The sequence below is a fragment of the Lipotes vexillifer genome, unplaced genomic scaffold (assembly GCF_000442215.2).
Source record: "Lipotes vexillifer unplaced genomic scaffold, Lipotes_vexillifer_v1.1 scaffold826, whole genome shotgun sequence".
NCBI classification, from domain to species: domain Eukaryota; kingdom Metazoa; phylum Chordata; class Mammalia; order Artiodactyla; family Lipotidae; genus Lipotes; species Lipotes vexillifer.
In genome coordinates this window covers 251,572-277,837 of record NW_006789439.1, presented here as the reverse complement: position 1 = coordinate 277,837, position 26,266 = coordinate 251,572, and the positions used below count along the sequence as shown (strand labels likewise).

General features: G+C 34.2%; 1 protein-coding gene across 1 annotated transcript in view; it reads right to left on the bottom strand.

The window, feature by feature from the left end:
* The window catches only part of DPYD (dihydropyrimidine dehydrogenase), an 821,342-nt gene that overhangs the window by 595,907 nt on the left and 199,169 nt on the right, over positions 1-26,266 (bottom strand). The window contains exons 4-5 of the mRNA XM_007462610.1: positions 22,407-22,494; positions 1,647-1,808 (exon numbers count right to left, since the gene is read on the bottom strand). Coding sequence (XP_007462672.1) covers positions 1,647-1,808; positions 22,407-22,494 — 250 coding nt within the window. The remainder of the gene's footprint in view (positions 1-1,646; positions 1,809-22,406; positions 22,495-26,266) is intronic.

Here is a 26,266-nt window from a genome sequence, read left to right as displayed (position 1 = left end):
CTCTCTCTCTCCCTCTCTCTCTCTCTCTCTCTCTCTCTCTCTCTCTCTCTCGCTCGCTCTCTCTCTCCCCTCCCCTTTCCTTATTGCTCTCCCCCTTTCGCCTTCTCCCTCTATGTTGTCAGATCACTGACAAACTAACAATATTATTTTAACTCATCTTGTTTTGAAATGCAGTGTTAGTTCATATACATATTATGTGACCTTTTACTTACTACATCCTTGCAAGCTTGCCCTGTTTTAATGAAGAGGCAATGAGTCCCCAAAGAAAAATGTGGAAGAATTCAAGTGAATCTTCTCCATCAACTAAGGATTTTCCCAGGTTGTAAAGATCATACCATGCACTGGTCAGGTAAGCCTAATGCAATTTTGAATTTGGTAGGAAAAGAAATTAAATCCAAGAATTTATTGCAACAACTCACAACCTCAAATTGTTTCTATTTTCTCATTCCCAGGAGCCCTTCCTTAGAATTAACCTGTCAGAGAGCAGGAAGGGAATAACCCTGATTTATTACTAAAAGCAAAGTGAAATTTAAGCTTGAGGGATACTATGGGAAGGGTCCTAAAAAGAAAGAATATATTGTGTTTAAGCTGACAAAATCAGACAGGGAAGTCATTAACTAAAAATCTAGTGCTGACAGGCATTTAATTTGGTATTCTAGCCAACTGGACACCAAGGATTACAAAATTTTACTGGAACCTCCATATAAGCTGGTCATTTAAATGATACATGGGAATTGACCTGGTAGTTGACTCCAAAAAGGAGACCCCAGAGAGAATAAGATGTCCCAGAGAATCAAAGTCATTTAAAAAGGATTCATAAAAGAGAAAGACATGGTGAAAACTTACAGGATAAATAGGGACAAAATGTTTTCATATTACTTCATTATAAATTTGCATTCAAATAACACACCGGCTTTTAATCCATAAATTCACAAAAGCTAATGTTAAAGAATATTATTCAGTTTCAGGGTGTTTGATAATTCTACAACCTCTATTACTCAAAAAATATTACAGAAGTATACTGATGCATTATTTCAAGCTGTAAAGATTAAAGACAGTTTCTGGAAAAAGAATCAATTAAGCAAGATAGTCTTTTCATAATGGGGGCTCCTAGCCACACTCCAACGTAAAGTTAATGAATATATCCCATTTTCAGATCCTCCACTTTATATAATTTTCAGTGAAAGTTTTTTAATAACCTTCTAGGATTATAATTAATTTGACAGATGGTTTTAGAAATTTTCATTTTTGAAGCCAAGTTGTTGAATAAAAATACTGTTTATGGGGGCTTCCCTGGTGGCGCAGTGGTTGAGAGTCCGCCTGCCGATGCAGGGGACACGGGTTCGTGCCCCGGTCTGGGAAGATCCCACATGCCGCGGAGCGGCTGGGCCCGTGAGCCATGGCCGCTGGGCCTGCGCGTCCGGAGCCCGTGCTCCGCAACGGGAGAGGCCACAACAGTGAGAGGCCCGCGTATCGCAAAAAAAAAAAAAAAAAAAAAAAAAATACTGTTTATGGCACAAAACACTTTCACTTTACCTGTATTATCACACTAAAAATATTGGATATCAACAAAGCATCAAGAATTAAAGTTATTTTAAGATTTTTGTGCTTTGGGGGGAGGGGAACAATGTATACATCTTACATACCTCAGTAGCAAACTGTTGCAATCCACCAATATTAATTGGTCCCTCTTCAGTGGCATATAAATTGCATCCACCTACACAAAGATCAGAAGTTGGACATACCATTCCACAGGTCAGACCAAGTGGGTTATCAGAAAAAATCATCTTAGCAGCTCCATAATAGTTCTGCAAAAATAAAATAAAATTTTCTTATGTAACAATGTACCTTTTAAACATTCAAATTATGACCTATTTTTTTCTATTAGATCATTGGATTGAAATCAAGATATGTATAAGATGCAGAGGTTATAATACTGTTTACCATCAGGAGCTATAAAGCAATTATCAGCAAAGTAATATATAGGAGTATTCAATATACATCATATTAATAAATGAATAATTTTGGTAGTCGAAATTTAAAATATGAATGTTCTGTAACTATTTTTCTTTCACAAGGCATCTAACCCTATCCTGCTATAAATATTTCTTTTCAGTTTTAACAAAGGTTAGTTAGGTAGATTGCTTGAACAAGCTTAAAATCTAAACCTTAAGAAAAAAAAAAAAGATTATGCTCAGGTCATCCAGGTTATCCTCCATTTAACTAAATTAAAAGCAACCAGGGCTCTATTTCCCTTCATTTCATCTGGCCTGTCCATGGATACTATGTACTGTGAAACTCTTTGTTGACTATCCTCCTTCAGTAACATCCTATTAACCAAATATGCAGACGAAACTCATTATACAGGACTAAACCTTAACAAGTTCATCCCTAATCGCTCCCTTCCATACATTTGACTATTATAGATTAGCTTAGAATCCTTTACATTTCATTAAGAATTTTGGGGGACTTCCCTGGTGGTGCAGTGGTTAAGAATCCGCCTGCCAATGCAGGGGACACGGGCTCGATCCCTGGTCCGGTAAGATCCCTCATGCCGCGGAGCAACTAAGCCTGTGCACCACAACTACTGAGCCTGCACTCTAGAGCCCATGAGCCACAACAACTGAAGTCCATGAGCCTAGAGCCCATGCTCCACAACATGAGAAGCCACCACAATGAGAAGCCCACGCGCCACAACTAGAGAAAGCCTGCGGGCAGCAATGAAGACCCAACGCAGCCATAAATAAATAAATAAATAATTTTTAAAACATCTTAAAAAAAGGATTTTTGGACTAAAAAGAGAACTGCCATATGACCCAGCAATCCCACTACTGGGCATATACCCTGAGAAAACCATGAGTCATGTACCACAATGTTCACTGCAGCACTATTTACAATAGCCAGGACATGGAAGCAACGTTAAGTGTTCATCAACAGATGAATGGATAAAGAAGATGTGGCACATGTATACAATGGAATATTAATTACTCAGCCAGGAAAAGAAACGAAATTGAGTTATTTGTAGTGAGGTGGATGGACCTAGAGAGTCTGTCATACAGAGTGAAGTCAGAAAGAGAAAAACAAATACTGTATGCTAACACATATATATGGAATCTAAAAAAAAAAAAAATTGTTTTGATGAACCTCGAGGCAGGACAGGAATAAAGACACAGATGTAGAGAATGGACTTGAGGACACGGGGAGGGGTAAGGGTAAGCTTCGATGAAGTGAGAGAGTAACATTGACATATATACACTACCAAATGTAAAATAGATAGCTAGCGGGAAGCAGCTGCATAGCACAGGGAGATCAGCTCGGTGCCTTGTGACCACCTAGAGAGGTGGGATAAGGAGGGTCGGAGGGAGGGGATAAGGGGATATACCTATGCATATAGCTGATTCACTTTGATATACAGCAGAAACTAACACAACACTGTAAAGCAATTATACTCCAATAAAGATGTTAAAAAAATTATTTTTGGAACCTGACTTGTTCATAAATTATATGACTACATCATCATTTACTAAATAATAAGTTGAATATTTCAGAAGCATGTTTTCCTCTAATGAAAATTAAAATATTGGGCCTGACCAGTATTCCTCAAAGCTGTCAAGTATTTTGTCAAAACTAAGGAAAATTTTGAGAAACTGTAACAGTCAAGAGGTCCCTAAGGAGATGTGACAACTAAATGTAATCTGTTATTTTGGACAGGATCCTGGATCAGAAAAAGGGCATGAGGTGAAAACAAAGGAAATCTGAAGAAACTATAAACTTTAGTTAATAATAATATATTAATAATGTTTCATTAATTGTAATAAATGTGCTATACAATGTTAGATGTTAATAGTAGGTGAAACTTTGTATGGAAATTCTCTGTACCATCTTCACAATTTTTTAATAAACATAAAAATACTCTAAAAATACTTTTTAAAAAAGAGGTGGTAGAATGTATTTAATAATATGAAACAAATGCATTTATTTTTCTTTTGGCTTTTGTTTAAAGTACTTTTGAAGGTCTTTGAAAACACATACATTGCTTACATAACTAACTTCAATCATAGATGCAAATTCCTATATAAAATACTGATGATAATAAACAACAACAATCATCTTTACTATTTATTGACTTTTTACTACCTTCCTAGAATTTTACCAGGTCTTTCTTTAAGTTTTAACACCAATCATCTAATATAAGATGTCCAGCACTAAATAAAAAATTTCTAGGCATAAGAAAAGACAGAACTAAATCCCTGATAATCAGAAAAACAAATAAATAAATGAAGCAGACCTACAGGTGATCCAGAAAGTAAAGTTAGCAGATAAAAACTTTAAATTAATTTTAATAAAAATTCAGTCTAAAAAGACACACAAAATAGATGAAACAATAAAAATATAATTAGAATATTGTAATCTGTTAAAAAAGAATCAAACTGACATTCCATAACTGAGTAAAACATTTTAAAATAGATCTAAATGCATGGTTTTAACAGCATTCATGGTGGTTTAACAATATTTCTCTTATTCTCAGATCTGTCTCTCCACTCCATTTCTGTGCTTACCACCTTATTTCAGGCCCTCAAACCTCTGTCTGGGAAAAGGAAATCATTGTGCACTGTTGGTGGGAATGTTAATTGGTGTACTGTGGAAAATTTCTGTGCTTACCACCTTATTTCAGGCCCTCAAACCTCTGTCTGGGAAAAGGAAATCATTGTGCACTGTTGGTGGGAATGTTAATTGGTGTAGCCACTGTGGAAAACAGTATGGAGGTTCCTCAAAAAACCAAAAACAGAACTACCATGTGGTTCAGCCATTCCACTCCTGGGCATATATATGAAGAAAACGAAAACACTAATTCAAAGGATTACATGCACCCTATGTTCATAGCAGCATTATTTACAAAAGCCGGGATGTGGAGGCAACCCAGATGTCCATCAACGGATGAATGGATAAAGAAGATATAGTATACAATGGAGTACTGGTCTTCTTAGAAACCAACAGTCACAACTGACACATGTAAATGTTTCTTCAGTACACTTGGAATCCGAATGACTTTTTGGCCAACCCAATATGTTCAACTGATTTTTTTTTTTTTTTTTTTTTTTGCGGTACGCGGGCCTCTCACTGTTGTGGCCTCTCCCGTTGCGGAGCACAGGCTCCGGAGGCGCAGGCTCAGCGGCCATGGCTCACGGGCCCAGCCGCTCCGCGGCATGTGGGATCATCCCAGACCGGGGCACGAACCCATGTCCCCTGCATCGGCAGGCGGACTCTCAACCACTGTGCCACCAGGGAAGCCCCAACTGATTTTTAAAAGGGTTCCAAGACAATTCAATAGGTAAAGAACATTCTCTTCAACAAGTGATACTGTAATAACCAAATTCCACATGCAAAAGAATTAAGTTGAAACTCTACCTTACACTGTACGTAAAAGTTAACTAACAATGGATGATAGATCTAAATTTTAGAGCTAAATTTATAAAACTCTTAGAAGACAACATAGGAGCAAATCTTCATGACCTTGGATTAGGCAATGGTTTGTAGATATGACAACAATGCACAAGCAACAACAAAAATATAGATAAATTGGATTTCATCAAAATTAAAAGGACGCCATCAGAAAAGTTAAAAGAAAACCAGAACAGGAGAAAACCATACATAATAAGAAATTTGCATCTTGAATATGTGAAGAATATCTACAACTCACTAATAACAAACAAATGGCCAATTAAAACGAGCAAAGTATTAGTATAAACATTTCTCCAGAAACATACAAATGGCCAACAAGCATAAGAAATGACGCTCAACATCATCTATCAGAGAAATGCTAGCCAAAATGACAATGAAATATCACTTCTCACCTGCTTAGTGGGCTATAGTTGAAAAGACGTACAGTGAAAAGTGTTGGCAAAGATGTGAAGAAATTGGAACTCTCATAAGCTACTGATGGGATTGGAAAATGATGTAGCTGCTTTAAAAAATAGTTTGGCAGTTCTTCATAAGTTTTAAAAGTAAAGTTACAATGAGATTCAGCAATTTCACTCTTCAGAGTACACCCAAGAAAATTCACAACATATATGTATGCAAAACTTTGTACACGAATGTCCATGGCAGTATTATTCCTAATGGCTAAAATGAAAACAACTCAACTGACCATCAACTGATGAAAGGCTAAAAAAAAAAAATGTTGTATATCCATATAATCGATGTTATTTGGCAACAGAAAGTAATAAAGTAATGATAAATGCCACGACATGGCTGAACCTTAAAAATATTATGCTAAGTGAAAGAAGCCATTCACAAAAGACTACATATTATATGATTCCATTTATAGAAAATATGTAGAATAGGCAAAACTAAAGAGACAAAGCAGATTGATAATTGCCTATGACTGGGGATCTGAAAAAAAATGGAAAACAGCTGCTAATGGGTATACAGTTTCATTTTGGGATGATAAAAATATGCTCAGTTTGACTGTGGTAACAATTGTAACTCTGCAAATTTATTCACCATCACTGAACTGTGCACTTTACATTGGCAAATTGTATGGGATATGAATTATATCTCAATAAAGTTGTTATTTTTAAAAGTACACTTACAGGACTGGGAATTATATAGTCAATGTGTAAGGCAATAAAAACATCATTCTTGTAGAAAATAATTTTTTTTTATAAAGGGATATTTGAATAAGACTGCTAAATTAGATGCAAAACTGGACAATATCCTAGAAGGCAATAAAACATCACTTCTGGAGTTATATTTTCTACTGAATGGAAATAATTTGCATCTCTACTATACACAAATCCCAAAGTAAAGATGTAAATTTGCAGTCTAAAATTTTAATTAATGTTACAAATTAATAGTTCTTTTTCCTAAAAATTAAATAATACTTAGGTGTCACCTTGTATTTACTTACAAAATGCTTTAGTATGATAATGGTAAACAAATACAGACTTATCTCATTGGTCGTTGGTCTGGTTTTGGATAATTTTGCCTAATAGTGGTAAACATTAAACAAACTGTTCATAATGAACAGTTACGAACTTAAAATTAATTGGTCTACTCCTAAGCAAACTTCTTTAGTTCCTACTTAAACCCAATGATCCACTAACTCAGCACCTGCCATTAAGCAAGCAGTTAATCACTGCCGAGAAAATCTCAAAGTCATTGTCAGTATTCTTTGACACATCAGGAACACCTGACATGATTGATTAACAAATATTTACTGACTCACTGACGAAAAAATCCTATTGCATAATTAGAAGTTTTTATAATATAAAAAGAGTATCACAGCAAAAAATGTCAATTGCAGATAACTTTTAAGGATATTTGAGGAAAAAAAAAATGCAGAAAGAATATAATCTACTTAAACACCTAAGGATCTTTCCACAAGAATACTGACTGTTTTATGAGCCCGAAATTAGTTTCAAGACTGCACATAAAATAATGACAGAAGAAGAGAAAGAGATACATATTTTTTTTAAATGCAACAAATAAAACATTTAAAATTACACTCATGGCTCATGATATGCTACCGCTGTCAAACTTACTAGGGCCTGATCTATCACAGCCTATCATTGACAATAAAACTGTCTAGTAATTCTTCAGCACTCTCATAACTCCAAGTGTAACCCTTACAACAAAATAAAATTATAGGAGGCTATAAAATTTTTTTAAATTAATAAGAATTACTGAATGTTTCTTAAATTAAAAAATCACCATGACAATATTTTTAAAGGCAAATTTACATTCCCTGATATCAAAATGATTTGCTATCGGAGTAAGAAGTCATTTCAGGCTAAGGTTTAGAATCAGTTTTAAAATTGGTGGCATTCAAAATGACTCTGGAGGTGACAGACCTAAGAGATGAGAGGGAATACGATACAGTCATTATAGATTGAAATGAGTAAATAATCAGAAAAGTTCAAAATAACTCTTGGCGTAATGACTTGGCAGTTTGGCTAGAGTAGTTCATTCATCCACTTAGGAAATGATGATTAGGAGATATATTTGGAAAATGTGTTTGGACCAAATTATGGAGAATCTCCACTGTCAACATAAGGGTTTGGTATTTAATTGAAGTTTTTTAATAGAAGGGTACCAGTACTAAGGGACTAACTAGGAAGACTACTGTATAGATGATGTGGAAATTCTCAGAAAGGGAGTGGAATTACAGGGAATTTGAAGAAGAAACAATTTAAACCTAAAAAACGGAAAGCATTGGCATATATCACAGAATATAGAAACATGGTTTTGAAAATGGGCTAAGCCAACACTAAGCACCTATTCAGAAGTCACCTTTGCAATCAACCTCTTACAAATAATTTTGAAGAAACAGTAGATAACTCCATGTGTAGAGATCTGGGTACTCAAGAGTCAAAGACATTCAGAAACCTGTTAGAAAGGGAACACTTCCTCAACTCTTCCCATCAAGAACGTCAAGATCAATATCAATTATTTCTCTCATAGTAAGTGGGAAGATTTCTTGAGCCCTCCTTCTAAACTAGAGTTTTGACTCCTATTCTGTGAGCTCTTAAACCTTTCTAAAAGTAAAGGCTATAAAATTTAAATTTAGAAGGGTACTTTAAAGACAACCCAGCAGTCTCCTTCTAGAAAATACACAACCACTTCAACTGGTTTCTTCAAGTTATTCAGTCACAAGTCTTCTACTGTGTGAAAGAAAAAATGTACAGGGCTATGTTAGGAGGGATAGAAAATAAATATCTGATCTTTTGTGCACAGATTTATTTTATATATAAAGGATGATGACTTTTACCCTTCTTTAAACAAAAATCTAAAAGACAAAAATGATGTTTGATATGTTTGCTGTTTTTATCTCAACACAAAAGAACAGGCGTTGACTGTTATCTGGTCCATTAACTTACCCAGTGTCTTGTCAGTGCTGAATTTTCTATTACTCATTGGGATTTTTAAAGCATATTCTAAGGAACAACTTATGCCATTTACGTGAGTTAATTTTAAGATAACTTCAACTTTTATTCTTTGTTCTTCATTTTAAAGTTATAGCTTGAAACTTCATTAGTGTCATCCCTCTACAATTTAATGATTTTTAAAGTCATTATCAAGAAACACGAAAAACTCACAAGCCAGCTATTCTCTCATATGGTATAACTATTTTAACAAATAGTTCTATCATATTCAGGCCTTCATGTCACTACAGCATTATCAATACAGCTGGTGGATTTATTTTAAAGTGTTCTTCCTTCTTCCAATGAGTGTTTTCACAGATGGAAGCACCCTTCCAAGATAAACTCCAATCTGTTGCATTTAAAAAATACTTGGGCTAAACTTCAATAAGTTTGCATGTGTGAGAAGGGTGAATTAACATTACTTGTATTTCTGGATTGAGCTATATAATGGTGAGTGTCATGATGTACATTAGTTGAATAGAAAATAACTCTAGTAGCACATACAAAAGTATAGGCAAAGGACATCTCTCTGGCACTCACCATCCCTCAATAAACAATCTATGTATCTTCACATATTTGGCAAAGGAGAGGTAGGGATATATCACGAACAGAATACACAAAAATTCCCGCCCTCACAGTACTCACGTTCTTGTAGAGACAAATGGAGATGGAAGAATAGATTTGGATGCTTTTATTCTGAAAATCCTCCCTTCATACCACATACACTAAACTTTACAAAATTTTTACATGAGTAGACTTTAGAACTATGAATTTATTTAAGTCTCAATGCGTAAGGAAATAAAAAAAAATCATTCTTGTAGAAAATAAAGTTTTTATCTGACCTTGAGATGCTAAACTAGAAAACACACATTCAATTGTGTGCACGCACGCGCACACACACACACACACACACACACGGGCTTCTGAGCCATATGCTCCTGGATTTGAATCATGCTTCTACCATATGACTGGAGGAAAATGTAATATCTCTCAGCCTCAGTTTCATCACCTAAGAAATACAGATCAAAATTCTTTCTTAATTAGTCATACTTATGTTAAATATTGTTTAACTACTTGACACAGATAAGATGCCTAGTACATTATGGAGCATAGGGCAGATTTAATGAATTTAAGTCCCCACCCCTTCCCCTAGGCTTTTTCTCCCTAAAAAGGTTTTCTTAACATGTTAATCCTAAGCGTTTAAGATTTTAACCTTATTAAAGAAAACTCATGTTACGAAGTAGAAGACAGCAAAAAAGAGCAAAAAGTACAGAAAGAAAAATTATCATCAATCTACTAGGTCATAAAAAATAAATGGCATGGAGGCATGTAAGTAGAGGCATAATAATTTATATACATTATAGAAATGTAAAAATGTCACTTCTACTTCTCCAATTTTCTGCACCCTATCCACCTTTCTCTATTAAATTGACCTGAGAACATATATAATATTACCCAACTTAGTTAAGATAACTTAGTGTGTATGTGTCCATGTACTCAATTCACTAACCATCAAGTATTTATGAACATCTACTCTGTGAGAGGCCTTTTGGTAAGCACTAGATACGTGTGAAGACTCAGTATTTTTGCTCTAGATTGTTCTGGTTAAATGGAATACAGTTATCATCTATACCAATATCCACCCTATTCATACCATATATCACTGTTCAAATAACATTTCCTTTAAAAAGCTTTATCAATTTTTCACCATTTTCCAACCAGAAGCATAATGCAGGTATGTCCTTTCTTTGCACTACACCTTTTCAAACACTGTATTTGTTAATATAAATTTACAATAGTTGTATATTTTTCAATGTCTTTTATTAATTTTTTAAAATTTCAGAAACCATGTCTAATCTATAATCTTTGCCTCTAAGCAAGCAGTAGAATATTAGAAACTCAATTGATTAGCATTTATCTTTTAATATCAAAAATAAACATTTAGGTAAAATTCAAAAAGTGTAAAGTACTTCACAGTTTTGAATGATCATTTTAAAGTAAATAATGTGAATATCTGTTGTAAAAACTAACAAGCCCACTTTATCCAGAGAAAATAATAAAATGTGCAATAGATTTTGTAAGAAATTTACAAAGGTATAATTGTTTTCATTCTTAGAGAGAGATTAAGAAGCACAGAAATAAACAATAGAACATAAGATTATTTCATTTACTGTATGCTAGAGTTCGCATATAGTAATTTACCATAATTCATGATATACTTTCTTCAAGGAGATAGGGTGCCTTTCTACATCTAAACTGCAATGCAAATATAGAAACACATATGTTAGAGTCATGATCATAATGTTAGAATGATCATTAAAGCTAAGAAAAAAATGTAAAAGTAGAAATCTACAAGTATCATTTATAAATATTACATAACTTGAAAGCAAACAGAAATATTTTAATTTGAGAAATTATTGAAGGTGAAGTAAAATTAACATTGATAGAATCCCCTATTTATAAGCTACATAAAAATGCTAAAAGATTTTTCTCTAATTTTATATTATAAATTTTATTTTTTACTGAGATTGTTTTTCCTTACAACCCAACTAAACTGTACATCCTTTTAAAAGTAACCAGAATTATGGCTTAAATATGATTCTTTATACTTAAACAAAAATATACACACATTCTATACTAAAAGGGCATTTGGTGTCTAAAAGTTTGAACTAGAAATTTAGTATCTGGATGTATTGTTGCACTTCATATGTCCCTCTCTTCTGAAAGATTTTACACTAAAAACAAAGCCATATCACATGAGCTGCCTACTCAGCAAATAATTGAGAATTGTGTCATCTCGGATATAATTTAAATATACTGGTTACTAATAATTGGCAACAAAAAGAAAAACTGTGGAGGTTTTGTTGTTGTTTCTCTGTTCTTTAAAAATCTTTTGTTATTGAAAAGGGCAAAAAAGTACAAGTCTATCAAGTTTTTGGCCAAGTTTTAAAAATAAATTTATATTTTCAATAACAAATACATATAATAGCCAAAAACAAAAAACAAAAAAAACCTGAAGGTAAGAAAGAGCTCAAATAATCTCACTCCAAATCATCTTACCCCAAACAGATTTAAAACAACAAACTCAGTGACCGTTGTTGAACATCATATATATGATAATAACTTGACAGAATTTTACTACTTACGATATTAGAACTAGACTATAATCTAACACTCCTATTTTCTTCTATTCAAGCAAAATAAAGTCACACTATTTTGTGAAGGTTTACTCTTCACTGACAGAAATGAGAGATTTCTTAACTGACAGGGTGTTTTGGTGTCTACCATAGTGTGTTATTATATAGGGCTCATAAAACCAGCTGTCAGTTACAATCTGTACAGTGGGTACAAAGAGATTTATCAGAAAAGTTTCCTTTCCAAGTGCATTAATTTAAACCCAAACTACTTTCAAAATTATAATTAGTTTTGATTATAACAATTTACTTAAAAATCTTCAATTTGTCAAAGTACTTGTCTAAAAATGAAACCCAAATTTCTTTAAGATGACGTCTACTGGGTTATACATTTTGCCCACTCTTCAATATATTAATACTACTTATAAAACTCTGTCAGGATAGCAAATGTGTTACTTATTTAGCTCTTTATATTTTAATAATGACTTATAAATATACATACTTCATTCATATAAATAGCGTGGTGTGATGCAAACAAAAGCACACTCGACAAGGAAAAGCATACTCAGGAAAATCCAGTTACATTATCAAGTGGTTCTGTGATCTGGGATAAATCATTTAACCTTGCTGGATTTCAAATTTCTTCTCCATATAATGGGATGGTTAGTTAGATTAAAATTCCATTTGTCTAGATTCTGTTACACTGAATTTTACTTATTAATAATGACAAATATTCTAAGTAGTATCTCATGTGTTTATATCGATTTTTCTTTGTCTTGATTATACTAAAGAAAAAAGCCGTAATTCCAGTTTAATTTACATATACATATATAGATTATAAATCATTGTTCTGTTTAAAAATAATTAATTTTTAAAATATATTTACAGTAGCATATGTTTAAATGTTTCCAAACATACACACAACCACAAAAAGTGTGGCTTTACCTGTCTCATATAAAATTGGTTTCATATGTACAATGAATATCTTTTCTCATTTAGTTATATTATTTTTAGATTTTATATTGCTTATATTTTATAATAGATTGACTAATAATGCTTTGTGTTATAGGTTTTCAGAACTAAATGTTAATCTTTTGAAGCGAATACAAAGAAAAGTAGTTAATGTTACCTATGTTGGCTGTGATTAAAAGTAAAAATGTAACCTTTTAAAGGTCCAAAGACATATATTATAAAACAGAAACAGGACAGACTTTGCATAAGCATTAAAGATTCAATAGACAATTTAATATCCATCTATCTTTTCCAGCACAATGCATTAGAAAAGAGGGGACATTTTGACAATAATATTATAGTCCTTTGTCTTTAGCACTAGTAAATTTAGCATTCTACCATTTGCTAGACTCAAAACTGAGAGGCTATGTATTAAAGGCTGAATTCCAGAAAATTTAATGTTATACCAACTGATAAATGAATGAGGTAAGATAAGCATACATTTGCATTAATAAATTTAAATTAATATATTAGAGTCCAAACACAGTGTTCAATAATTATTTTGTAGAGCATCTTTCCATTTCATAAAACTAATTTTACTTGTTGAGAAAAGTAGGATATTCTGAAAATAAATATACTATCAGGGGAATAAATATAGAATTAAGTATATGATAGATGTGGCATTTCAGAATAGTGGGAAATGTATTATTCAACAGATTTGGAACTATTAGTTATTTAGAAAAAAAAAAAGGCTGAATCTTTCTCTCATCCTTTATACCAAACTAAAAACTCAGAATAAGGCCTGCACATGTTACTCTGTAACCCCTTAGATTTATTTTATTTTACTATTGAATTTTAATTTATTATTTTTATTAAAAATATACATGCTGGGACTTCTCTGGTGGTACAGTTGTAAAGAATCTGCCTTCAAATGCAGGGGATGTGGGTTCCATCCCCGGTCAGGGAACTAAGATCCCACATGCTGCAGGGCAACTAAGCCCACGTGCCACAAACTACAGAGTCCACATGCTCTGGAGCCTGAGCCACAACTACAGGGAGAAAACTCATATGCCACAACTAGAGAGAAGCCCATGTGCCGCAATGAAAGATCCTGCATGCTTCAACTAAGACCCAACGCAGCCATAAAATAAAGAAAATAAATAAATATTTTTTTAAATATACATGCTCATTGTAGAAGTAAAATAATTAGGACATTTATAAGAAAAATGTTAATAACCTCTTTACCCTGCCCTCAACCTCAATCAACTGAGGAATCTAAAGTTTATTTCCTTCTACGCCACTTTTAGCTTATATATAAATTAGAATTTTTTCTAAAGATAGTGTTATGTTATTCATATCAATATGCAACTTACTTTTTTCATTTAATAGGGATATCTCTCTAGATCAACAAATATAATAATAATGCATAACCTCATAACATTCCATAATATAAATATAACCTAATAGATTTATCAATTTTCCTAATGATGGATGGCACTATAGTTGTCTCAAGTTTTTGCTACCTCAAACAATGCTATGATTGGTATAATAAATACTATTGTACATATGCCATTAAATGGTCGTACTTTTATTTCTCTAGGAAGAACAGATAGCAAAGCATTGCTAGTACAACAATTTATATATTTGAAATTTTCAAATACATTACTACTGTATGAGACTTCTTGCTTCCTTTCTGCTAAATAGCATAGGAGGTTATCTAACTTTTTAACTTTAAAAATATGATGAGAGGGCTTCCCTGGTGGCGCAGTGGTTGAGAGTCCGCCTGCCAATGCGGGAGACACGGGTTCATGCTCCGGTCCGGGAAGATCCCACGTGCCGCGGAGCAGCTAGGCCTGTGAGCCATGGCCGCTGAGCCTGCGCGTCCCGAGCCTGTGCTCCGCAACAGGAGAGGCCACAACAGTGAGAGGCCCGTGTACCACAAAAAAAAAAAAATATGATGAGAGAAAACTGGTGTCCCACCCTTTGATTTACATATTTCTGGCTAATATGGAAGTAAGACATCTCTAATATAGCCATTAATCATTTGCATGACCTCTTCTTTAATGTTTATAACTTTTGCCCATGCATACACAGGGTCAGGTTATTTTTTCTCATTTAAATTTTTAGGAACTCTGATTTAACAGAGAAGTTACCACTTAGCCTAAACAAGCAGAGCAAAAAAAATGTTCACTTGGTTTCAAGTTTGGTTAGATTTTATTTTAAAATACATTTTTAAATGTGTGTAGTAAAATTTTCTCTCACATATTTCACAGCTTCAAAATTATCCTTAAATCTTCTTCTTTTTATATTTAAAAATTTAGTCCACCTAAAATTTATCTTAGATGGCCTGATGAAGGGTTCTAAAAGTAAAGTAAAAATTTTATCAGAACCACTTTTCAAAGAACTCATCATTTTCCACTGAATTAAAATGTTCTCTTCATTATACATTAGGTTCTCTTACTTACTTGGTTCTATTTACAGACTTTCATCAGTTTCAGAAATGTGCATTCCTATACCAACTCTATATTATCTTAACTATAGTAGCTTTATACTGAGTATCAATATCTGATGGCAAATCTTTTTGTCTTAATTTTCAACAGTTTCTTCCATACGTCTTCTCAATTACTATTCCAGTATTTACTAATAAAAATGTGGGATCATTCAATCATTCTAGACTACCCACTAGACCTTATTTATAGCACTTTTCCACATGTATTGAGAAATAGTTATCTACTATGACTCTTCTAATTTAAAAAGTTAAAATTATAGGTAAAATATGTTTTAAAAAGTCACTGTGAACACATCCATGAGCTTTCATGTCCAGGGACTGAAAAATGACAAGGCAGTAAGCAGAGAAATAAGTGGAACCATCTTAAAGGCATTCATCAAACCAGGTGAAAAATGCTTTCATTTTCAGGGCCTTTGAGAACATAGCAAATATAAATTCCTTCTAAAGAAACATTTCTTCATTGCTGTCCTCAAAGAACTTCCACAGATAAAGCCTCAAAGAAAATGAGCAACCAGAATTAAAAAATAATAATAAAAAAATTAAAATTAAAAAAAAGATATTAAACACACAGGGAAACAAAACGCTATGAGTGGAGCCAGTAGACATCACAGACAATATAATCAGGCTCACAAATACTTTAGATAGTGGAATTCTTAGAGTACAAAGCTAAGTAATTTTATCTGTTTTAAAAAATTAAAGATAGGCTTGAAAAATAAATAAAAAGCTACCAGATATTTTTTATTGTAAAAAAAGGACTCCTAGAAATGAAAGATAAAATTGTGGACCATTTTAACAACATGTTTGAAATTGGTGAAGAAAGGATTAGTAAACCTGAAAGTAGAATTGAAGAAAATGATCTAAGATGTAACCCCCAAAACACAGAGATGAAAGTTTAAAAAATAAATTGAGTCATTGAGACTAAAGTAAGAATGTTTAACATATATCTAATGAGAGCTCTATAAAGCGAGGAGAAAGACAATGAGAAATTCCCCCAAATGATGAAAGACATCAATCCACAGATTTAAGAATCACAAGGAAAACCAAGCAAAATAAATAAAATGAAATCCAGACTTAGATAAGTCACTGTAAAACTGCTGAACACTAAAGATCAAAAAATCTTTAGGGCTTCCCTGGTGGCGCAGTGCTTGAGGGTCCGCCTGCCGATGCAGGAGACGCGGGGCCTCTATTTGAGTTCTACAGCCACCTGATGCAATAAGAAACGTAGCTGTACCTGTAAGGTCTCGGATTCTTTGCCCTGTTAGTTTAACGAGGAACGTTTTGTAGCGTTCCCTGTGCTTAAGGGCGGGTTGCCGTTAATGAGCACTTTTGGATAACTTACGTGTGTTTCTGTTGATCCCCACCTCCTACTTCACCCTTCCCAGGTCTCCAGTTTCCCCCTCTGGGAGCTCCACGCTTCTTTCTTCCCTTTGTCAACCTGTGTTTCCCTTGTATACTGCTTCCTTTGTATCCCTATTCAGCCTTCGCATATAAGTGATATCCCGGGATGTGTGTCTTGCTGCCTCTATTTTACCAAAACTAGTGAGATCATCTACTGCTCCACCCATGCTGCTGCACATAGTATGAGTTCATTTTGCTCTCTGGCTGAGTGGTAGTCGAGGGAGTGTAGGTAGCAGAACATCTTTCTGCATTCACAACTCGCTAAACATCTCGTTCGTTTGTATGTCTTGGCTGTGGTAAGGGGTACCACAACAAGCACTGGGGTGCAAGTGCTTCCTTCCAATGATGTCACTCTGTGGCGATATGACCTTCAGCATGGTTGCCGAATCTCGTGGTACCTCCAGTGTTTAGTTTGGTAAGGCACTTGCCTACTGATCCTCATACCGTCTGTTACAAATTTGCAATCCCAGGAACAGAAATAGCGGGCTTCTCTTTCTGGCATGCCCTCCTGAGCACTCACGTTTTGACGGTTTGTGAAGACTGCAGCCAGGGAACACCTCGTCTAGCTTTCTTCACACTCTCTGATCATAACAGTTTCTGAGCATCTTTTCATTTGAATGTGCTGTATACAAAAAAAAAAAAAAAAAAAAAAAGATCTTTAAATCAACTCCCCTCCAAAGATATTATGACTCTCAAATGAGCAATAACTAGGCTGCTGGTGACTTTCCAATTGCACCAATGCATGACCAAAGACACTAAAATGATATTGTCTGAGAGGTGAAAAAAAATAATAACTGCCAACTCAGAATTTTATATATAGTCAAACTATTTTTCAAGAGTTAAGAAATGTATAAACAGTTGCAGAAACAAAAAGAGTTGGTCAACACCTTACCCTTACTGAATAAAGATTCAAAGTATTTATTCTAAGCAAAAGTAAACAGATTTCCCATGGAAATCTCAACATGGAAAAAAAACCTGAAGAAAATAGGCAAAAATTTGAATAAAGCTAATCCAATATTGGCTAATCAAGCGTTAACAATACTACTGATCAAGTTTTAAAAGGATAGAATTATTACATTATGAGATAGGGAGGGCTAATTAGAATGACAGTACCTTAGTCTATGCCACAAGACCCACTCAGATTAGGTCCCCAAATGGCACAGACCCAGAATATTTAGCTTGTTGTAAAATTTAGAATACAATCAGTCCTAGAAAAAAATACATCTTTCACATTACTCAAAAATTGGCATCTCAACTGTAAGGGAAACTGACAGACAAGTTCAGAACTACTTATTTAAACCAAATGGCAGACTTAGCTCTGAAGAATAATGGCTTGTTAGTCCTCTTGGAGCATCACATAGACTTTCTAAAAGCTGTGTTCCCTTGAACATCATCTTATGGCAGGCAGGTAAATTTCTGTCAGTTTTCTTGGGATGGATAGAATGCTCGCACTATCACCTGGCAATAAAAGTGAGGGAACTAGCCTTGTGTACCAAAGAAAACCTGAAATCTCATCATTACGTTTTGTTTTATTTATCCAAAATATTCATATTTTTTAAATTACTAAGTAATAAATTATGAACTTCCTAATACTTTTTTTTCATCTGCTTACTTCTCTTTCATAATAGTGGAGAAAGCCCAATTGGCTTACATAATAGGGTATGTATTGGGACATTAGTTTCTAGGCAATGGGGAGCCACTGAAGCTTTTTGAACAAGGGTGTAATGTAATTAGAGTTACGATTTTAAAAAATTATTCTGAAAATGACCCACATTTTATTTGATAAGGCTATAAATCACTTAGCCATTGAAATTGAAAAGCAAACCCAAAAGGAGGATGGATTAAATCTATTGATTGCACTTCTGCTTTGTAACCTTTGTGCATGTGTGTGCATATGCACACACACACATATATCAAGACAACACATTTAAATAAAAATATTATTATCAAGAATATTTATCAATAAATTCTGCTGGTTAAATTGTGTTGCTCCTCTGACTTCTTGTTACTTTCAATAGGAATCTATGATAAAGAAGAGTCTTTTATTTTACATTGTGTCATTTAGTCAGTTTTTTTCTAATGTATATTATTAAATTTATTTATCTAGATATAAAAGTCACAAAATCTAAGTACACAGATTCTGTAAAATATGCAAATCTGTGGAAAAACCAAAGCTTTACAACTTAATATAAAATTTTGAAAGAGAAAATAACTATTATTTGAAATAAAGCATCATGAAACAAGAAACATTTTTTAGTCATTTTTCACTAAATTTATAGACTGACCTTATGCATACTGTTTTTTCAAAATAAAACTATTGGGCTTCCCTGGTGGCGCAGTGGTTGAGAGTCCCCCTGCTAATGCAGGGGACATGGGTTCGTGTCCTGGTTCGGGAAGATCCCACATGCCGCGGAGCGGCTCAGCCAGTGAGCCATGGCCGCTGAGCCTGCCCGTCCAGAGCCTGTGCTCTGCAACGGGATAGGCCACAACAGTGAGAGGCCCGCGTACCGCAAAAAAAAGAAAGAAAGAAAGAAAGAAAGAAAACTATCAAAAAATATAACCTAGTATTCACAGTTTGATTAATCTGAAACGTGTACTTCTGATTGACAGATACAATTGCAAACAACAGCCTGCACGAACGAAGGAGAGAAAAACTGACTGAGGAGGTATGATAGAATTGAGTGTACCTTTGGAAACTAGAGCTGTAATCCAGTTTGTAAGAAAGTAAAGAATGGAAGTATTGGCCTAAACTCCACTGAATCACAGAAACCTAACACAATACAACACAAGTGACATCCTTTTTTCAAAAAGGCACAAGGTTCATTGAGTTGGGTGATTCAATTACCCTCTCAACCTGGAAAGAACCCCGCTCCTGATTTGAAGTCCACTGGCAGAGCAATGTGGGACAGCCTACATTGTACACAGCTGGTAAATAGCTAAAAAGCTGCAGGCTTTAAAGTACAAGAATCTCTGACCTTTCATGATTGGTGCAATGATTCTTCAACAAAACACTACTTACAACAGAGTTCCTTAAAAGTCTGCAAAAGATTACATTTTCAATTAAATACCTCCAAATATCTTCTCTTCATATGGAAATCTGTTTAAATAAATACCGAAGTGCAATGCTTCATCAGGTAGTAAAGAATTAATGAAACATTTTTCCTAAAATAGAAATGATTTTAATCTTGTTTAGACACTTTACAAACTTTTCAAAGAATATCGTTATTCCCATTTTGTCTTTTTTTAATAAACTTTTGTAGACCTTAAATGAATGTGCTATACACTAATTAGAATCACAAAATCACTATTGAATTATAGAATATATAAGGAAAATTTAGCTAGCATGGATCATAATTCTAGTATCTCCTCATGCATGAAGCCAAGAGTACTACTACCTTAGATATAATTTTAGCCAAAACACTTTCTACTTCAAATTTTGGACAGTTTGTTTTACTCCTTTTCTCATGAGGTTATTAAATAAATGAGATTTCATGCACACATTTCACATAAATTATTCATTCTCACATACAAGACAGAGGTCCTGTGATGATAAATGTTTGGGATACTACAAAGTTAGTATCCCTTTTCAGATTTCATCTTATTTACAAAACAAACATAAATCATTAATGATTTCCTACTATCTACAGAATTAAGTCTCAAATATTGAGCATAGAATTAAAATATTTTCACGACCTAATCCCAACCTAATTGTCTGGTCTCTTTCCCATCACTCTTGTTCATGTAATCTAGGCTTCATTTTAGCTACACTGAATTTATTATATTTCTCCAAATATGCCGTGTATACACCCGTATTCCTGCTTTTTCATATGCTGAATACTCTTCCTGAACTGCATGGATTGCAGCACTAACCATATTGAATTATGGCTAGGTTTTTGTGTTGCTTTGTTTTTTAATGTATCTGGTTTTGCTTATAGATTACGAATTTCCAAAAGGCAAGGTCATAGCAGGAACCCTTTCTTACCCAGTACCTGTCACTGTGTTTGGTACATAGTAGGTGTTCAAGGAATAACACCGGCTACAAAAATAGTAATCACTTGTATATTATTTACCATACTGAATGAATAGGGAAGTTAATAATTCCACATCAACAAAATATTTGTTGAATAATTACCATATTAGAGATTTTTTTCACGTACAAATATTATTTAGTTTATACCATAATCCTGTAAGACAGATGCTGTCTTTCTTTCATAAATGAAGGTAAAGAAATAAGTAATTTTCCCTGGGTTCACAAGCGTTCAATCTAAAAATTCAACCTGGACTTCAAATCCTAAAAAAACTGACCATGTAGATTAATACCATGTCCTATACCTAAGTAATAACCTGTAATTCTTTTGAAATCCTAAAGCTATATAAATTTATAATTTTTTTCCTACAATATTTTTTAAATCATTGACATATTGAGAAATGATCTTTATATATTAAAAGGTACCTGGTAGTTGAAGGGGCACTTTACTGGATTTTTGCAGCATTTTAGAACGTAAGTTTTAAACCCTGTGAAAGGAAGGATTCGCTACATCCTTATGGGAAGATTCCTTCAGCTTTTGCTCAGTTAAAAGATAAGATACTTGGCTAAGAGCTTGTAATGCTCCTTTCACAAACAAAAGATACTATTAATTAATTATTCAATCAATAAACCATTCTCTTAGTGAATAAAAATTAGGCTTAGCCTTACATTGATTTAAAAAAAAAAACTGAAAGATCAAAATTCCTTTTTTTCTACTCATGCCCATAAAAGTCTGTTTTCTATTTTTTAATTGTTGGGGGGTTTTTGGTTACAACTCTATCAGTCTCTTATGAATTATTCCAAATCTTAAACAAATTCCCTTGATTTGTTTCAGTGTGCCAGAGTTAATACCAAAGCACATTTTAAAACAAAGATACGGACTTCCCTGGGGGCGCAGTGGTTGAGAGGCCGCCTGCCGACGCAGGGGACGCGGGTTCGTGCCCTGGTGCGGGAAGATCCCACATGCTGCGGAGCGGCTAGGCCCGTGAGCCATGGCCGCTGAGCCTGCACGTCCAGAGCCTGTGCTCCACAACGGGAGAGGCCACAACAGTGAGAGGCCCGCGTATCGCAAAAAAAAAAAAAACACAAACACAAAGATACTTCACAAATTTGAATGTGTTCTGATAATCAATGACAGTTCCTATCTATAAGCATTTAGCAAGCCTAAGCTAAGTAAATCTATTCATTGAATGCTTTGTATTAAAAAATGACTAATTTCAACACGAACTAATTTTTAAGACAATAAACAGTGAATACGCATTTCACAATAATCATATCACAAACTGGGAGAGACTAATTAATAAAATGTGCCACATTTTCACAGGCCTATAGAAATCATATTTTTAATACTTTAACCCAATTTACTAAAACAAGCTTTATGCTTTAATCATGGTCACAAGAGATAGAGAACAAGATCAAAGCCTGTTATTAATTTTCATTTGCAGAACTGAATCCAAATTTACCTTGTTTGAGATACTTGTGATGAACGATTTAATATCTAGATTAGTTGGACAGCTCTTCTGACAGGGGGCATCTGCACATTTCAGGCATCTAGGGAATAAAATAACTGAATTAAAGAAACTATAAAGTAAGTGAGATAATATTCTATACATTCTCTACCCTATACCCATTCAGAGTTAGTGTCTATTAAGAACAAATAAAATTGTACTATTTTTAGATACATTTTTTAAGCAATAAACATAGAGTACTTGTGTTTCACTATTTGCACACCTCCTAAGGTGTATGAAGTGGCACCACTGAGGCTAATAACTGCCCTTTCTCTTGGTGTTCCTCCTAGAGTTTAAGAAGATCATACTTATTTAAGATACATCATTCATCCATCCATTCACTAAATCAGTCTTACTTGGATCCCTCACGACACTGATAATGCTCAGAGAATGGAGTCTTTTATGATAAAAGTTTTGTATGCCTTTTACACCACAATTATACAAACACAAAGGTAAAGTCTCTCTTTTTACCACGTGTAAATTCCTTTCTTCCTCCATTCATCCCTCCCACTTTTCCACCCATCTCTCCTCCCAGCCTTCTTCTTCCCCTGCCATCATCCCTCCCTCCCTCCCTCCCTCCCTCCTCCAATTTTCTGATGTCTTTTAACCTACGCATTATTCACATGGCAATTGGGCTTTGCAGTAGATGCCTCAATGCATAGACCAGATCTACCCTCTTTCAGACTGAAGTATTTATTCCTCCAGCTGCTGTGCCCTCACGTGAAGAGAATAGGCTGAACCAAGGTCATGCCCCCTTTCTAGCTGCTGCCAGTTTCCAATCACAGGTCAGTGAGGGGAGGTAGAGGCCCAGTCTCCTTGCCCCCACTTGGGGAATAGGTCTGCAAGGATCTACTGCAGCCTTTATTGTAGCTATGTCTGTCCAATCCTGATTCCTTCACTCTTGTACAGGTGTGGATCTTCTAATAAACTTCCCACATACTAATCTCATATCAGAATCTGCTTTCTGCAGAAATGACCAGAGACATGTTCAAACTTCAGTGTTCCTAAGAACCACCTGGGAAGCTTGATAGATGTCATAATTTCCACAGAGAAGCCCCTCCTGAGTCTGAGTCATTTGGCCTGGGAATCTGCATTTTGGAAACCCCCTTTAAGGTGATTCTGATAAACATGGTTGGAGCCACACAGTGAGAATCACAGTTCTATAATTACTACTTTAGGACTGAAACCACTGGTTAGAATGGTCTTTAATTTGTACATTCATATACGTATTTGTGTATTCATTTGATAAATATTTAATGAGTCCTTGTTACATGGCAGAACCTGGGATATGAGGTTATAAAAGTGATGAACAAGACCACCATGGTCCTGCTGTCATGGAACTTGCAGTTTGGAGGAAGTTCAGACATATAGAAGGCACTTGTAGTAGTCAGTGTGGTCAATGTGAATTTGGGTAAAAACAGCATGCTAAGGGAGCATATAAGAGGAACAGTAGTCCTGGAGGGAGAGAGTCAGGCAAAGCTTATTGGGAACAATAACACTTAAAGGGATGACTGAAGAATGAGTGGGCATTAGGGAAGCAAATGAAGGTGGGATTTGGAGTCCAGGGTCACTCAAGAAAATGACAAAGGATAACAGTACGTGCCAAGGCCTGGAGAGAAAAAACATGAGACGGTAGGTGAACTAATGGAATCTGGTGTGGCATAAAGTGAAAGTGGGAGTAGTGAAAAATTAAGCTGGTGATCTGAAATTTAACATATACCATTGTCACATCTGTCAGAAGATGAGAATTCTCTGAGAATTTCACTGAGAATGAGTCCCACGTTGCTCAGTGACAAAGGTCACTAGCTGGCTCATTTTCTATCCACTTCCATGTGTAAAGACGTTGGTTCATTTCCTTTAAGAAAACAATACCGGTCTCCTTGTCATTCTTTTATAAGTCAGAGTCCTCTTCATTGTCTGAACCAATTTCTCAGTACCTAATTAATATCTTGTTTTTAAATCTGATCTCTTCTCTCTGGTTTGTGCCCTTAGCCTTCTCTCTAAATTAAATTTTACACAATGAGTACCGAAAGGCTTTTCATAATCAATTGTCCTCTCTGAAATGCAGTCATTAAACCTCTCCCCTATCATTTCACTAAATGCCATTGTTAGATTCACATTTATAATTTAGTTGAATTCCTATCTTCTTATACTTATGGGGTTTTTTCCCCCTAAAACACTGTCACTGAGTTTAAAAAGAATTTCTTGGAAGTATGATCAGTAGGACAACAATCCAAAAAGAAAACAAAGCATGGTTTATTTGGTCCTTGATGTTGAAACAAGGTGATACTTATATGTGTTATCTTCACATGGATAAATATGTTGTACATTAACAGTGGTTTGAAAGGATTTCCTATTATGTGGTAAAATAAAATAGCTAAAATAAAAATAGCTATAAAATAATATGCAATCTTAAATGTCTTCTGATTTGTAAAAAAAGTCATTTTGACAATTTTTTAAATATCTGCCACTCCATAAGAATAAAGCAACAAAAATACTTGTTATGATAGATAAAGATATAGGTAAATAGATAGAGGATTCTGGTTATCCCTAATGAAGTCACAAGCTTTTGGCTTTTCTTTTTTCTAACACCCAACTTGAATAATAAGGCAATTAAAAAATAAAGTTATAATGTCAGCAGGTATGAATGAGCCAAATTAATTCAAAGTGTATTTTTCTGTTCTTCCAGAGAAATCTTATATTCAACATAAACAGATTCACTTAACAGCACTGACAACACAAGGAGTTTTAGTTGTGGTTATTAAGCCTCTTTACCAAATAATTCTCCTTTTATTATTGAGCTAGTTCACAAATAACAGCTGTTGGAAATGTCAAATGTTAATGAGGCAGGGCAATGGAAACCTGAATTGTAGCATTCTTTTTTTCTTTGGTGCCATGAATATGCCAGAATGGGCAGACTCTGATAATAATACCATCTTGCAATTCTCTAAGCGCTCTGCAGACTAAAGTGCATCAGGCTGCCATTAATCCCACTTATCACTCTGACAGCTCAGTAATTACACTACTGCTATAGCCAGGTAGTCCTAATAAAATATCAACCACTGCAGTGGAATGCATACTGGGGAGATGTTTTATTAAACTTGGGGGGGATTGATCATCAAGTGACATTAGTGTTGACCTATTTTTCTATTTGACAATAAATTATCCTTTGACCATGCCATAATAGATATTACAGAGTGCATTTACTGTACCAAATCAGAAAGGTACTGCATTACAATGATGTAGGCAAATGGTGTAAATAAAATAGCAGAAATGCATGTCAGAATGTATTACCTAAATTGCTTTAAATGATTGATACCATGAAAAATCACAGACACAGTACTTAGGGGAATATGTCAACAATTATTGTAGACCACAGTCCTACATAAATTTTTCATTAGAAGTAACATTTAAATTACACTTGCTTTTATCCTCAGTCATTTAATTCCCCTTTTATGTTTCAAAGTTACTCTTTTAAAGTGCAGTTTATTTTTAAATGCATTGTAAGAGGCAAAAGTTAATTCAGATAAACATTTATGTAATATTTTAATCCCCAAATAATTACATTTATACTATGTTAAATTATTTTTAAAGCAATAAAATGTCTTAATTTTTTACCAGTGATGAACTTTTTTCATTTTTATATTTAATAGAGAGGATAACTACAGATTTCATTAAAAGCAAAATATATAATCTTTAATAATGTTAAACCTTCATGATTTAACATCACCATAAAAAATGAAAACTTTAGTACTGCTACTTAAAGGACAAAAACTATTAAAGATATATTTATCCAGGAACTGTCTCTAGGGAAA